Genomic DNA, 16306 nt, shown 5'->3' with positions numbered 1-16306 from the left:
TCAGTATTTATAACGAATACAAAGAACACTTAAATTAATTCTTGTTATTAGGAAGAGTTTGATATTTGATGTGTGTCATGGTAACTTCATATTAACAGTATTCAGTATTTATCATAGTCACGAAGAAGTGCTCTGGGAAGAATATAGAGCCGCAGCGTTGTCGTATTCTGCCACTGACCCACGTGAAATAAGCAGCAAATAGACAAAACTCTTGGCCAGATTAAGGAAAAAGGACAAAAATCTTGGCCAAATTAAGGATAATGACAAAAATCTTGGCCAAATTAAGGATAATGACAAAAATCTTGGCCAAATTAAGGAAAAAGGACGAAACTCATGGCCAAATTAAGGAAAAAGGACAAAAATCTGAGCCAGGTTAAGGAAAAAGGACAAAAATCTTGGCCAAATTAAGGAAAGGACAAAAATCTGAGCCAGGTTAAGGAAAAAGGGGAAAAAATCTTGTCCAAATTAAGGAAAACATATGAAAATCTTGTCCTGGTTAATTTAGATCAATGGTCCTCAAATTATTTTCAATCTCGGCACCCCAAGTCCACCAGATGCCCCTTTTCTAATATCATCACTTCTTTCAACTATCATTTTCCTGTAAAAGGACTGTGTTTTTTGCTTTGTTTTTACCTGTACTAGCAAGAACCCTGGCATACACGAAATTGGTCAGTTTTTTTCGTGCTGCCTTTCTGGATACCCCCAAGAACCCATTTTGCTGTCCCCTAGAGGTACTGAGACACTGCCTTAACAACACCTGATTTAGGAGGACTGTTGGACTTACCTCAGCGTTGACCACATATCAAAGCACATCACGTTAAGCCAGAAGAACATAGCGAGGGTGTTGACGTGGCCGAAGAACGCTGAACGCAAGAAAGAGAGAGAAATATAGTGTCAGTTTATTTTATGCTCATACAGGGTGTTTGAAATGTTAGCACCCCACTAGAAATTCATCTGATGGTATCTTGTGTGTTGTGGTGATGGCTGAGTATGCTGGTGTGGGCGTGGGTGTGGCAGTGGGAGTAGGAAATGAATAGCTGAGTCTTTTTCTTCATTGTCAATTTTTGCCTTGTCACTCATCTTTAATTAATGGCATATAGTTACATGAACAGCTGTTTTCCTTTTGCGTATTTCTTGCTTTTCAATTACATCACATATATAAATGAGCACAAAAACTGCTTAACTAAGAAATCAGGATCAAAAGAGGCAAGCAGTGATGTATGTCAGTTAGCACAAACACTGCATGATTAAAAGACTAGAACCAAAGTCAGATTATTACGCTAACTGCTCAACTTTTACCTATTCGTCCTTCTTCAATAAATTATGTAAAGCGACACAGTTACAGCTAATTTACATATGCCAATTAACAGCACATTATTAGCACAGGTATCTCATAATTAAAAGGTCAAAACCAAGAAGTAGCGTAATTAAACTCACCTGCGACGCGACATTCAGTATCGTTCAGGTGTGGCATCTCGGTGACGACGATGATGCTGAGGTGGGTAGCTATCATCGCCACGGCCATGGACACCAGACAGCGGCCATTGGTGCGGTCCCGCAGGTCAGGAACGCCCAGGTAGATCAGCACAGTGGCAGTCAGGAACACGCAGGACACCCCACGCAGGACAGTTACCAGGGTGTGTTTCCAGCTGCATTCTTCTGCGGCCTTGGGGGGGCAGATGAGAGCAACGAGAGAAACGGATAAATCATTGTGCAGTATGAGGTCAGTACAGTAGTCGGTGGGCGGGTAACTGTTGGAATACTGACTCAGGTGTAAGGAGCCGTTCGTCAGGAGGTAAAATTCGTCCTTTTCCGTGCGGTTTGGACTATAAAACAAGGGATTGCTGCAGAGAGGCAGGCCGTCGACAAGTCTCCAGTCTTCTGCAGGAGGTACAATGGCGGAGTGGTTCCTGTGGTCGTGGAAAACCGGCCGCCACTTTTCTTCCTCAGTCATGACATCCATGCACCCAACACCGTAGATCAACTTTCCATCCGGGCAGCATTTTCGTGTACAGGTTACATCGCTGCATATTTTCTGATGCTCCAGTTTGCGATCCACTGCGCAGACTTTGGCGATGTAGACAAGCTGACCATTTTCACCTCTCTTCATTCCTACACAGTAATCCTTTTGATTACTGAACAGCACTTCCCTTCCTAATTTTAACTGTGCTTGCTGATTCTTGTACAATAGTTTACTGCCCTTAGGACTCAAGGTGACATAGGTGACACGAGTAACCTCATCATCGTCATCAGAGCAGGTCATGTCCACCGTCTCCCTCACAACCCCCCTGCCCGACACTGCCTTCTCATTCCAGACAAAGACGGGCGGCGCAAAGACGCTGTGGTTCCCATCTGGTCGGCAGGAACCCTCATCTAAAATATAACCCTCGGGGCAGCACTGGGTCACTGAGGGCGGCGGTAGGCATGCGCGTCCTACCATTATAACTCTTCCATCTGATGGCGCGTGCTCAATGCAGTAATCTTCAAGAAGCATATTTCCACTCTCCCACAGAATGGTACCATCGGGCATGAGAAACAGAAAACTCCCCAAGGGAAAGGTGACATAAGTGAAGCCTTCCTTACAAACAGGCTCTCCTATACTCACGGCACTAAAGTCACTGGTGTTACGATCGAAGTGACCCTCTGGACCTAAACATGGCACAGTTGTTATCGTCGCCACACACTGATCCACAAACCACACTTCATCCCTTTCACATTTACATTTCCGTAGCGTCACGTTGCTAAAGGTGTCGGAGGAAGGCAATGACTGTGGCGAGACTGTGATTGTATCCTGAGTGATGGGTGAAAGAGTAGTACTGATTGTTGAGGCCGTGGTGGTGGTGGTGGTGGTGGTGGTGGTGGTGGTGGTGGTGGTGGCGGCAGAACTCAGCGTGGCCAGCAACACAGCACACAGCACTTGAACTCCCACATTCCTAACGCCTGGAATTCCCTGCCTCAGACTCATTCTGCTCAAGTCAGTGCAAGCGTACCTGGAGAAAAAAAAAATAATGTTAATTAGGCGTCACCGCTGGCCTCTCTCGCTCCAACCCTAAGCAAAATCTGATCAAAGTCAATTGGGGTACGAGGAAATGGGGCCACCTAAGATATCCATCATATTAGAAGAGAATTTACTTTGTGGCTTTTGTTGTTGATGATGTTGTTTCTGAGCCCCGGTCACGCTTGGCCCAGCATACCCGTCGACCGCAGGTAATCAACTGCCTATGCGGGGTATGTGTTGGGGAGCAAAAGTTTGAGAAGAGATGACAAAAAATGACATGAACTCACAAAAAGGTTTATAACGCGCGCACGCGCGCACGCACGCACACACACACACACACACACACACACACACACACACACACACACACACACACACACACACAGTACGCGCTAATTTTAACGTAAGTCGGCTACGGCATTCATAAGATATTATGTTACCATACATACATACACGTACATTCATAGACATACATACATACATACATACATAGCCTACATACATACATACACATACATACATACATACACACACATACATACATACATACATACATTCATACATATGAGTACATTAGACACAGAAACCCACTCGATATCGTCACTGATTATATCAATTTCTTTAAACTTTCTAGGATCAAACTTCGACTGCCTCAAATCGACTGCCTCAAATCGACTGCCTCAGATCTACTGCCTCAGGTCTACTGCCTCAAATCGACTCCTAATCTACCTTTATTAACTCTACGATGTCGATTATTCCGCCTTTTTCCCGCCTCTCTCACGCGCCTTACCTCAGCTTAGGGAGCATACCTCTCGTCGTGACGGGGTGACAAGCGCTCTGGCACCGACGGGCGTAACAGGCAGTGACGGTGACGGCACTGAAAGTGGAAGCTGCCTGGCCCGTGTTTTCATCGGTAGGGGAGATACCGTGTCGCCTCCTAGTATGCGATTTATTTTGCTTTACACGCTTCCATATCCCCTTTATTACTAATGCTTTATGTTACTGTCACTATCGAAGTTAAAAAATATTATTCACATTAGAGATACTAGTAAAGTTTAACATAAAAATAATAAGTGGATGAGAGAAAGATGCAACGTACTGTCCTCAGTCTGACAGTGAGAAGACAGTATTATCCTCCTTCTCAGTACTGTGCCTGATAAACATTGATATTCTCTTCTATATTATCAGTTTAAACCGTATCACTGTTTTGAGATGATTATTGAGAGGAAGTAGGTGTAAAAATAAAATAATAAATCGCCTAGGAGAAGGGGTTCAGGTGTCCCCCTTATGGCAACGAGAATCCTTTGCGTTATCGTTCTCCGTAGCTTGTCCACGCAGCTCACCACTTCCGGACGAGGATCTCATAAAGTCGGTGTTTCTGTACTCATTACTGGCCCCTTCATCCTTATGTCCTAGAGAGCGAGGGACACACACACACACACACACACACACACACACACACACACACACACACACAGCACTGGACTGAAGCGGTTGCAGGAGACTTTCTGATAGAGATTTTTTGTAACCCCTTCATTTCGAGAGGCTGATGATGATGATGATGATGATGATGACAGTGATGATGATGATAATGATGATGAGGAGGAGGAGGAGAAAAATTATGATGATGATGGTGTGATGATGATGATGAGGATGATGATGATGATGATGAGGAGGAGGAGGAGGAGGAGAAAAACGATGATGATTATGATGATAGTGATGGTGATGATGATGATGATGATGATGAGGAGGAGGAGGAGAAGAAAAATTATGATGATGATGGTGTGATGATGATGATGATGATGAGGAGGAGGAGGAGAAAAACGATGATGATTATGATGATGATGAGGTGGAGGAGGAGAAAAATGATGATGATGATGGTGATGATAATGATGATGATGATGAGGATGAGGAGGAGGAGGAGAACGTTGCAATTATGATAAGAGGCAAAACTCGAAAGGTGTGTGTGTGTGTGTGTGTGTGTGTGTGAGGGGGAGAGGATGTGTGCGTATGTAATTATGTGTGTGTGTAGGTGTTTTGTCTTGGGTTCGTATATCATAGGAAATTACACAATCCTATATATAGAATTAAAGCAAGGCGGTGCACGTGAGAGAGAGAGAGAGAGAGAGAGAATTACATGGTTGAGAAGATATATGTGAGAGACTAAAGTAGAAAGGTACTTGGGAGATACGAAGAAGGAGGAGGAGGAGGAGAAGAAGAAGAAACAAAAGAAAAAAAAGAAGACGGAAGAAAAGAAGAAGGAGGAGGAGGAGGACGAGAATGAGAAGAATATGAAGTAGAAGAGTCATGCCTATTGACAGCACGAGGGACCTAAGGCATACCCATTATCTTCTAAGTCTTAACCTTCCCCTAGAATACGTCTCCCAGGTCCTCGGTCTGTCTGTTGGGTGAAAGAGACAAGGGGGGGAAAACAAACTGAATCCACTTGTCTGACCGGCACACGTGAGAGGGGAGGTGTGAGGACAGATGGGGAGGGAGGGAGGGAGGAGGGGGAGGAGAGAGATTATATAAGCTATGGAAGGGTACTCTGGGATTCCCCCTACCTACTCTCCCCCGAAGTGGTGTGTGTGTGTGTGTGTGTGTGTGTGTGTGTGTGAAGAGCAGGAGCGATTCTTCTTCATCCTCAGTCTAGAACCTCAAACAAAAACAAAACAAAACAAAAACATTATCACCGAAAAATTTGTAGGAGCGTCACCTTGAGGGAGAAAGACAGAGGGGGGAGGAAAATGGGAGGTAGGAGGAGGAGAGCTGAGGATGGAGGGAGGAAGAAGAGAGACGGCGGAGGGAGGAAGATGGAGAGAGGAGGAGGAGGAGAGAAGGAAGAGGAATGGGGTAAGAAATCCACGGTAACCTTAATAATAATAATAATAATGTTGTGTGGTAAATAATCTCTCCAACATGCCAGGCAAAGGTGACTGTGGAAGCGAAAACGGAGAGTGGATGATCTGTTACTTCTAATCCTACCGTAAAGGAGCGAGTGTGAAGCGAATAGAAGCTAGTGCAGACGAATAGGAGCGAGTATAGAGCTAAAAGGAGCTAGTGCAGAGCTAATAGGAGCGAGTGTGGAGCTAAAAGGAGCCAGTGTGGAACTAAATAGAGCGAGTGTGGAGCTAAAAGGAACGATTGGAACAAAAGTGAACAACTTTTTTGGGGGAAATTAGCGACTGTGGAATAAAAATAGCGAATGTGGAACTAAAAGTAGCAACTGAAAGAGAGAGAGAGAGAGAGAGAGAGAGAGAGAGAAAGGGGGGGAATCTCCCTTCTCCCGTTGAGTCCCGGATTTTAGCATCACGAAGAAGACCCCGGACTTAGAAACTTACGATCATAACCGGACTTATAAACAGACTTACGATCATTACCGGACTTATAAACAGACTTACGATCATTGCCGGACTTATAAACAGACTTACGATCATTGCCGGACTTATAAACGGACTTACGATCATTGCCGGACTTATAAACGGACTTACGATCACTGCAGGACTTATAAACAAACTTACGATCATTACCGTACTTATAAACAGACTTACGATCATTACCGGACTTATAAACAGACTTATAATCACTGCCGGACATATAAACAAAGTTACGATCATTACCGGACTTATAAACACTTACAATCACTGCCGGACTTATAAACAAACTTATGATCACTACCGGACTTATAAACAGACTTACAATCACTGCCGGACTTATAAACAGACTTACGATCATTGGTGAATAACAAGATTTTTTTTTTTCCCATGAAGAACTAAACTCGTGGGAAAACTTTACATTCTCCCTCTCCATCTCCATATTACAAAAAATCAGATATGGGTTGTATTTGAAGTCGTTCCGGAGTCGTAACACTTTTGCCTTTACGATTTATGTAGCCTATTCCTCACTGATATTTTCCTTTAGGTTCGTTATATATTTTGAGTACGGACAGAGTTTGCCTCAGTAACGCACAAGAGGACAAGAAAGTGTACTAGGCAGAGTAATTCGGTAATGGAAATTTGGTACGAAATCTCTAGTGCCAACGCTGTAGTCATTTGTTTACATCTGATGGAACTGGCACTACAAATTTAAGTTGTGGCTGAATAAAAACAAGTAAGCCTTCGTTATGTGGTAAGAATTGAGTTTCCTTGGTTATTAGACACACCAACCCTTCCATCTGACTACACTTGGCCATCAGCTGAGGTAAAAAGGGGTTAGGGATCTTTGTCAGGTTCGAATAAATACACTATAGAATGTGGTCACGCAGTTGAGGTCATTCTAGTCTCCTCTTGCCCTTCCTCTTTTCCTTTCCGTTCCCTTCTCTTTCATGCATTTTTTTTTATCATCCTGTTGTCGTTTCCCTCCCAAGTTTCTTTTCTTTTCCCATCCGTTCCTTTCCGTTCCCTTCCCTTCCTTTCTCCTTTCTCTCTTCCACATTTGTATAATTCTCCCTCTCTCGTCATTCCAAGATTCCTTTTCCTTCTTTTGCATCATCCTCTTGCTCTCCTTGCCTTCTTTTCCTTTTCTTTCCCTTCCCTTCTGTTCCATACTACCCCGTCCTTTCCCTTCCCTTCCGCACCCTTTCCCTTCTTTCCCTTGCATCATCGAATTGTCTTCCCTTCCCTTCTACTTTATTTAATTCCCTTCTTTTTCCATTCATCGTCCTGCATCTCCTCCCTTCAGTCTCTCCTCTTGGTACTGGATAAGGACGCCTTCAAGTGGTGGCACCGATATAACATGGCGGTGGAGCTGCCCGGTTATACAAACGGGCCCCAGCTCCGTCCCTATTCCCCGAAAGAAAGATGGTGGACTGCAGGGGAAGGACGATTTCAGCCTGCAGTCCACTAGGCTCACGTTTCACATCAACCAGGGCTACAACAACAACAACCACTATTACTACTACTGCTACTACTACTCTCCGCACCCTTTCCTGTCATTACCAACATCCTCTCTTGCTCTCTCAACCCCCTCAGCTCCTTCACATCATATGTATTTCATTCTCGCCATCTCCAGACGATTTTATTCAGAAAAGGGGTGACGGTTTGGAACAGAGGAATAGATATAACCTTCTCTCTCTCTCTCTCTCTCTCTCTCTCACTCTGTTCACGAGGAGAGGTCAAGGCAAGAAATGAAAGACAGAAGTAAGAGAGCTGAAGGACCAACATGAGTCTCGTAACAATAGTGTGTGTGTGTGTGTGTGTGTGTTTTCAAGTGGAGGTCGTGACGCCATAAAGCAGTGTAGCGACGCGAGGCCCAGGCGTCACCCACACATCCGCCATGATACACCAACATTTCCACCATTGCCCCAACCCTCATTTCTGTTAACCCCTGTGACGCATAGTGCATTTAACTCTTATCTCCAGACGATTTCCTTGAGTTTGAGGGGGGAAACCAGCTTGTGGAGGGGTTAAAGGAGACGGTTTCTATATTATCCGCTACAAATGGTCTCTACATCTTAACAAAATCGTGCAGAGATAGAAGGGATGAAATAGTAACTCCCCTTCCTATTTCCAGACGATTTTCTTCAGTTTGCAGGGAGAAACCAGCTTGTGGAGGGATTAACGGAGACGGTTTCAATCTTCACCGCTACAAATGGTCTCTACATCTTAACAAAATCGTCCATAGGTGACAGAAATGAAATAGTAACTGCGTATTGTTAGTCTATGTCCCTACGGCTGAAGAAAATCGTCTGGAGAAGACAAATTCAAAAATACGTCATCGGGCTGAAGAGACAAACTAGGAAGAAATAGAAATAATCAAGACCTAAATATAACCCATAGTTCTTTCACCTTAACTTGGCTCAGGTTTTCGTCCATACACAGCATATGTCACGTAGCTCAGTGGCAGACAAAAGACAATGTTACAGGTGTTGCATCCTTTCCACAGAACTTCTTCGTGACTTCATCATATTCCGGTGTTAATTTACTGTTACAGCGCAGCATTCATGAAGAGATGGCAATTTTAGGCCAAGTTAGAGAGGACGGAGAGGAGAAACTAACAAGAAGAGTGTATGTGAAAGTTGGAGACGGGGAGAAGGAGGGGGAGACCAAGGATGAGATGAAGGGATGGAGTGGAGAGGTATATAAGAGAAGGGTGGGGTGAGTTGGGGGAAGGGCAGCGTAATGGTAGGGGACAGGGCTACTTGGAGGCAATTTGTTTATGCCACCCCTTACGGGATAGATAGATAGATGGATAGATAAAGAAAAAATGGTATATTCTCTTTACCGTGAATGGCATTTTGTAAGCAGTAAGGATCAATCACAACCATCCCTTACTAGACCACCAGGCTTTGGCAACAAAAAACAAGGCATGAACAAGCAGTAAAACATGTGCGAAAAAAAAGTCCACCACCAGATTATTGGTAATTGAATAGGGGGAAAAACGAGACCAAGATCACTAAAATTGGAGAGAAAGGCTGAACAGACTTCATTCAGAGCTTCATAACTAGGAAAATAAAACTAGTAATAATAATAATAATAAATAAATAAATAAAGAGCAAGAGCAATAAAGTCTACAATAATCTAGAAGCTCCTGTAATAACTGTATGCTGTGGCGGTTGGTGCGAATAGACTTATGTGGATTTGAAATGTTGGACTTGCCTCGTCTTTCCCGCCTGGAGACCCTCAACACAAGGACAGTATTGAAACAGTGTGGGTTCAAGCGCCTGGCCACAAGGGCATTATTAAACAGTGCTGCTTTGTTGGCGTTTTCGTTTTACTAGTAGTGCATTAAGGCGCGACTGTGAGGCGATGTAGTCAAAACACGGTTAAATTACAATAAAAATCTTGTACTGCATGCAAAATGAGATCACTGGCTGGCTTCTTCCGTCTTCCCCACACCACACCACACCACATGCATCTCCAGCCACAGGGGTGAGATGCCAGGCGTGTATATGTGAAGTAAATGTAAATCAATGCGTATAATTCAAGGAGAAAATTAAGCTTTATCTGTTTGTTTACGTGCGCGGTGGGACATTTAAATACCCGCCTTCAGCCATGTCACACCCACACCCACCCACACACACACCCACACCCTCACACACCCACACCCACACACTATTTATTTATCTATATTAAAAACTTATAGCATACAGGATTGAAAATACCATAACCATCCCAGATATCCTTGCTTTCACTGGGCGTGCTCTTTCAAAACGTGAAAATTGTCGAGTTTCTCCACATTCTCTCTCGATGCGACCCTTAACTCCATTAGGTTATGGCTACTACTCAGCGCAGTACCTGTTTTCCCGAGTTACAAGAAACCATTTGGCTTTTCGCTCAATATAAAGCCACCTGAAGGTAGCACTACATCAAGTGAGTGGATGGTTGACGCCCCTCTTTAGCCCATGATAAGAATAAGATGTTGATATTCACCTCATCAGATCATGAAGGGTGGAGTGGGTGGACAGGAGTGGGTGGGATGGGCTGAGTTGGTGGTGGATAGTGAGGCAAGCTGGAGGGACTGAGGTGGAAGGGTGGAAGTCAGAGGTGGAGGAGCAAAAAGTGGATGGAGTGGATGGGAGTGCTGCGACAGGTGCTTCATCCTCCCTAGCACCTCGTCCTTAGCGATTTATTTTTGGATATGACTGGTTAATATCCTTTTGTACGTTATTTATGCAGAGTATAGTGACATTAGAATGATTTAACACGGAGAAGGGTAGAAAGGTGTAAAAACAAAATAAGTCGCTTAGGAAAAGGTGTTAGGGAGCTTCCTTACCCGAAGAGAATACCTGCCCTAGTTTATGATTTTTCTATATTAATAACTTTGTACCTGTAAAAATCGTCCTTTAAATGCTGACTGACTTTTCTTGTTATAGGGGTTCGAGAGGTGGTTTTCAACAGGAGCATCCCCTCGTCGTGAAAGGTAAGAAGTCTCCATTTACGACTACTACTACTACCACGAATACCACTACCTCTACTACTACTGCTACTACTAATTCTTCCTCTTCTTTTACTACTTCTATTACTACTACTACCACTACTACCTCTGCTACTATCGCTACTACTACTCTCTTTCTATGTTGTTGCTGCTGCTACTACTACTACTACTACTACTACAACTTTCTCTCTCTCTCTCTCTCTCTCTCTCTCTCTCTCTCTCTCCACCTTTGGGAATTCCTACGACGCAGAATGCCACAATAGCATCAGGACCGGACACCGCCGCTACTACGAGTCCTCACTTCACGTTTGCTTTATTATTATTCCATTTCTTCCCAAGCCAGACGATTTTATTCAGCTTAGGAGGAGTGTTCTAGTAAGGATGAGTTTGGGAAGGCTCTAGCTTACCCCTCCAGTTAGAAAATTCTTCCTTCAGCTGAATAAATCGCTTAGAGAGAGCGTACGGAAGATAATAATGACGTACGGAAAGGTGTTTATAATAGCTAGAACCATTTTAAAACTATCTTTTCAAAAGCTTTAGCAATTATAAATGTGGCCTGCCAAAGTGACAAAGCAGATACTAATTTACAATTATTTCTGTTCTTTGTTCCCTTAAAAAATATTCTAGACCGAACACTTTGGACACGACGCGAAAACATTTGAAAACTCGACCCAAACGGACGCACATTAGGTCTTGCACCTGGCAACGTACCCAAAAGTTGAGGATACAGATTCATTGTTTATGCTTTTGTTTACTTTCTGACAGCTACCATACATTGCACAAGCGAACTAGAGTGAAAAATATCGAGAGAATTACCATTAAAAAATAATTCATGACGATGTTTTGCTGCTATAAAGATTTGATAAAGGTAAATACGAGTTATAATTTTGAGGAAGCCAGAGGAAGACAACTGGTTTACCGTGCGGCGTAGAGTTGTGTAGATTCCGATGCGTCAATTTTCAAGCGTATTCTGCATACTAATGTACGGGCGACTCATTGTACTGACTCATAAGCATAATGATGATAATTATAATGAAAGAACTTTTGAATTACTCTACTACGTATTCCCTGTGCCCAGTGCTATAATTGCATCCCTCCGTAAACACTGCTCTAAACCTGCAGCCTTTAACATCAACGAGCAGCCAGAGAGAGAGAGAGAGAGAGAGAGAGATTCAATATCCCACATAGGGGTCTTTGTGGTTGGCAAAACAGTTGATAGATTCACTTCTTAAGTTTACTTCCTTGAATTCAGTGGTCATTCTAAGAAACGTGTGTGTGTGTGTGTGTGTGTGTGTGTGAGAGAGAGAGAGAGAGAGAGAGAGAGAGAGTGAGAGAGACAGACAGACAGAGACAGAGAGAATTGTTTTTATCTGATGTCCTCTGCTTGTGTGTGTGTGTGTTTCAAGTACCATACATTCACATACCATTTCACCAAGAGTTACAGTTAAGGGAGTATATAATAAAAAAGGTAGTAAGCATGCATCACAACAATAATTATACTCTTATCTGATGTCAAACAAGAAATATATACAAAGTATGATCAGCATTACCTCGCAACACAACCACCATCATAGCAAGAAGAGCAACACTACACGCTGCCATTACACAGAATTACAGGGATACAAAATACTATATTCTCCGTCATCAGGAAGCAAGTCTCTCTTCCTCTCTCTCTCTCTCTCTCTCTCACACACACACACACACACACACACACAAAACATATCCAAGTCGTTGAGTCCAGTTAATATTCTATAGTGTCTATCAGGCGGCCTAAAATAATACTACGTCTCACATCCTCTCTATAGCTCTTCTTCGTGACTAGCACCATATACTAATGTTCCTAAGAGAATACTGCAACTTTGTTTCGTGATTTTACCTTTTTTACTTTTAATTCGGTGCTTTTTTTTTTTTTTTTTTTTTTTTTTTTTTTTGTAGCTATTTTACAAAGCCCAATGACGGGAAATGACAATATTACAGCTCTACGTCCTTTTCTTGACACTTATTGACTAGCATATAGGCTAATCTATTGCTTATCTATAGTTACAACTCAGCATTCAAGGTGGAGAGATGTCAATTTTAGGCCAAGTTAGAGTAAAAGAAGTATAGCACGATATAGCACCGTATGTTATCTTTTGCTACAAGTATTGACAATGAAATGATGGAAATTTTAGACCAACCTGAAGTGAACTGAGTATAGAGACGCGCTGTAGACGACCACACCCCTTCGCTGCTTGAGGGTGACTGATTCTGAACTTCCGAGACGAGCAGACAGTGACTCAAGTGTTGCATTGTGTTGCAGTAATGGAGATGTGAGTTTACGTCAGAGGCATGGCGGAGGAGAGGGAAGGAGGGTAAGGAATGCCAGGGCAGGAGGAAGGAAGAGAGAAAGAGAAAGAGACTAGGTAGGAAAGGAAATTACACCGGTTGAATTTCACGCGAGGCAATGGTTCTTTTATTATTGCTAAACTTTTTCTGTGAAGTGAAGCAGAATATTCCTTTTCTATAACTGTACACTTTATTACTGAAACAATCTGCCATTCAGTGCCAGGCTGTGATGCAAGACAGAAAGGACAGGAGAACAAAGCATAAAATTGTGCCTGTGTCTGTGTGTTATAAAGGAATATGTATCATTTGAAGATGCAAAGGGAAGCGTTAGTTGCAGAAGAAAAGGACAGTCACCATGAGAAGAGGATGCGAGGGCTGGACGCGGATGACGGGATATGCTCTCGTGTGTCAAACCCCTTCACTATCACGTTCTCCTTTTCCTTTTAATCTTGCTACCCCCCTAGAATATTATTTAGTTTGGAAATAACCTTTCGTGGTGAAGAGATAAATGAATCTTACCTAACCCCACCAGTTCGTTTTAATATCCTAGGCAGAATCGGATCCTTTAAAGATAGCAAGAATAGTTTAAATAGTCGTCGTTAAGGGGATTAAAACTGGGGTCATGGGGAAGAAGTTAAAGCCCTCAGTTTTTGACAATTATTAGTAAGAACCAAGGAGAATGTAAACACTCCATGGGTACTCCATGGCTACTCCTTGACTACTCCCTGGCTATTCCGTGTTAATAAGTGAAATTCGTGAGTGATGTGTTGGCTATTGACGAACATTCTGGATGAGGTTCACTGCAGGCTTGGACCTCCTCCTCGAAGGGAAAGCAGTTTCCGAAACTTAACCCTTCCCCATGCTGGCGAAGGACGAACGGGCAGGGTTGTTAGTAGTGGTGGAGATGCATGTGAATGCAGACGTGATGGAAAGGCAAGGTGTGTGTATGTGTTATCGATACGAACTAACAGGGTGTATTGTAAATACTGTATGTACTGTACAGGCATAAGGAACGACTACCACCAAAATCCACTTTAAAAATTCGTTATGGTCTAGATTTTGTACCCAGAACGGAAGACTGACACGTTACCACCGCGCCACCGCAACTCCACGTACAAACTAACCACACCTACCACTCACAGGCTTTCAAAAATGGCGGTGAATTTACCTGTATCGAATGAAATCTTGTGGCTTCCGAGGAAAATACGTAAGTAGTCTAGCCGCTTTTTGTAAGTTAAGAATACAGACGCTAGTGTGAGGGGAGAGAGGAGGGGGAGGGAAGAAAGAAAGAGACAGGGCGAGGGTGAGGGGTGATAGGGATACTCCTAACTTTTCATCTTCATACCACACCATAATCTCAAACCCATACGTTACAGCAATAGAACTCCTTCATGCAAATCTCGCACAGCCGCCACACTCAGACCTCTGCTTCTTATCCAGGCGTTCATAACACCATTCACCTTCCTTCCTTGTTCCCAGGGGCGCACCCAGGAATTTTCAAAGGGAGGGGCCCGTAGTGAGGTGAGGTCAGGTAGTCCGATAATTACCGGGAGGTCACATGCAGATTTCAAGTCAGGCAGCTGCTGGCTCATGTGTTACTCTTTGTTTGTACTTGCCAATTTTTCACGTTTTGCTGTTATCGAAATAAATATATATAAATTTTTAAAGGACCCAGAGAGCTAAGGGGGGGGGCCGGGCTCGGGGCCCCCCCCTCTGGGTGCGCCCCTGTTTGTTCCACTCTACTTTCCACTTCTTTTGCACATTTTTCTTTTGTCTTATCATTTCCTATGATTAATAAAATCACATGGGCACAGCTAGAATAAGATTAAAGACATCCTTAGATTGAAAGGGTTGGCACAAGACAGAATGTTACTTTGTATTTTGGTACTAAGTTTCTAAATACATTATCAGTGTACTTAACTTGGACAACAAAAATAAAAGCAGGGTTTGATGAAAAACTATATTATCTAAATCATCTTCTTACATTAGTGGCAATGTATCATCACTACACTGAAACTTAAAACAAAATCAGTCAACTAAACATTTATTCTACCACAAATCTAGACCAAACTGGTGACATAGCTGTGTATCTTGTGGGCGTAAGGGTTTCTATTAAATAACTGTTCAGTCAGCAAAAGGATGTCAAAATTCCATCTGTTCAGTGGCTTTATACTAATCTGATCTAGTACATTTGAAGAGAAGAATCTGAAGCTTCTTGCAATAAAGAGCTGAAGAGTATCCATCATTTTCAAGAATATTTTATTTATAGAAAAAACATCAGCCACCTTGTTCTGAAGTATTATAAGACCATGACTACAGTTATTAGTGGTGTTTTTTTTAGCCCACATGATTTGTGCTATAACTTCTAGTTCCATATACTTCAAATGAAAACTTCTGATATTAAGCAAATTAATGATATCAAGCAAATTAACTAAACAGGTACAACATTTAACATAGCATCAACTTCAGGCAGACTATGTTAATGTCAGTCAGTTACTACATACAGCCAACGACAAGCAAATATATGATTAATTTTTACACCCATCCATCCATCAATCATGCACTTATTTACTGCACTTTCCAGAGCACATGAGCCCAGGACTAGGCTACTCAGTGCAGATCAGTCATTCATCCCTGAGCAGCATTATCTGACTAATAAAGCCAACCAGTCCTTGGACTTACATCCTTATGGGTCATACCCACATTTGAACACTTTAAGCCATTAGGTCACCAAGTATCCCTTTGCTTCTTACATGTTTACCATTCAACACAGAAAATGGTTTCCTTCACTTTGTTTAATTTATAAAGGGTCCAACATGCTTGCAAACATTAGCCCTGGTCACCTCATGACAGCTCTCCATGATGCTTCATCTCTGGCAGCTTCCCTATTCAGACTCTTATCCATGAGGTCACACTGTATGACTTCGTCCCTGGTCTTTTCCAGTCTGCCTTTTGGGACCTTACCCCCAAAATTCAAACTTTCACCTTCTATGCCCAACTGTCATCCTCCAACCTCTCAACATGCCAGAAGTGAAAGAAAATAAATGTCATCAATGACACTGGCTGAAATACACTTACTACAATAATGTACCTTAAACTCTAAATACA

The 16306-nt window shown here is 42.8% G+C and overlaps 1 protein-coding gene across 1 annotated transcript in view; it reads right to left on the bottom strand.

Moving 5' to 3' along the window:
• Window positions 1-13101, bottom strand: part of LOC145394906 (uncharacterized) — a 71145-nt gene extending 58044 nt beyond the window's left edge. The window contains exons 1-3 of the mRNA XM_080268657.1: window positions 13051-13101; window positions 1438-2990; window positions 785-863 (exon numbers count right to left, since the gene is read on the bottom strand). Of these exons, the coding sequence (XP_080124783.1) occupies window positions 785-863; window positions 1438-2965 (1607 nt within the window). The 5' untranslated portion in view covers window positions 2966-2990; window positions 13051-13101. The remainder of the gene's footprint in view (window positions 1-784; window positions 864-1437; window positions 2991-13050) is intronic.
• Window positions 13102-16306: the final 3205 nt, after the last annotated feature.

Source organism: Coenobita brevimanus, chromosome 29 (assembly GCF_032717465.1).
Source record: "Coenobita brevimanus isolate Jiangsu-jjx chromosome 29, ASM3271746v2, whole genome shotgun sequence".
In the NCBI taxonomy this organism is placed as follows: domain Eukaryota; kingdom Metazoa; phylum Arthropoda; class Malacostraca; order Decapoda; family Coenobitidae; genus Coenobita; species Coenobita brevimanus.
This window is presented reverse-complemented; position numbering and strand designations above follow the sequence as displayed.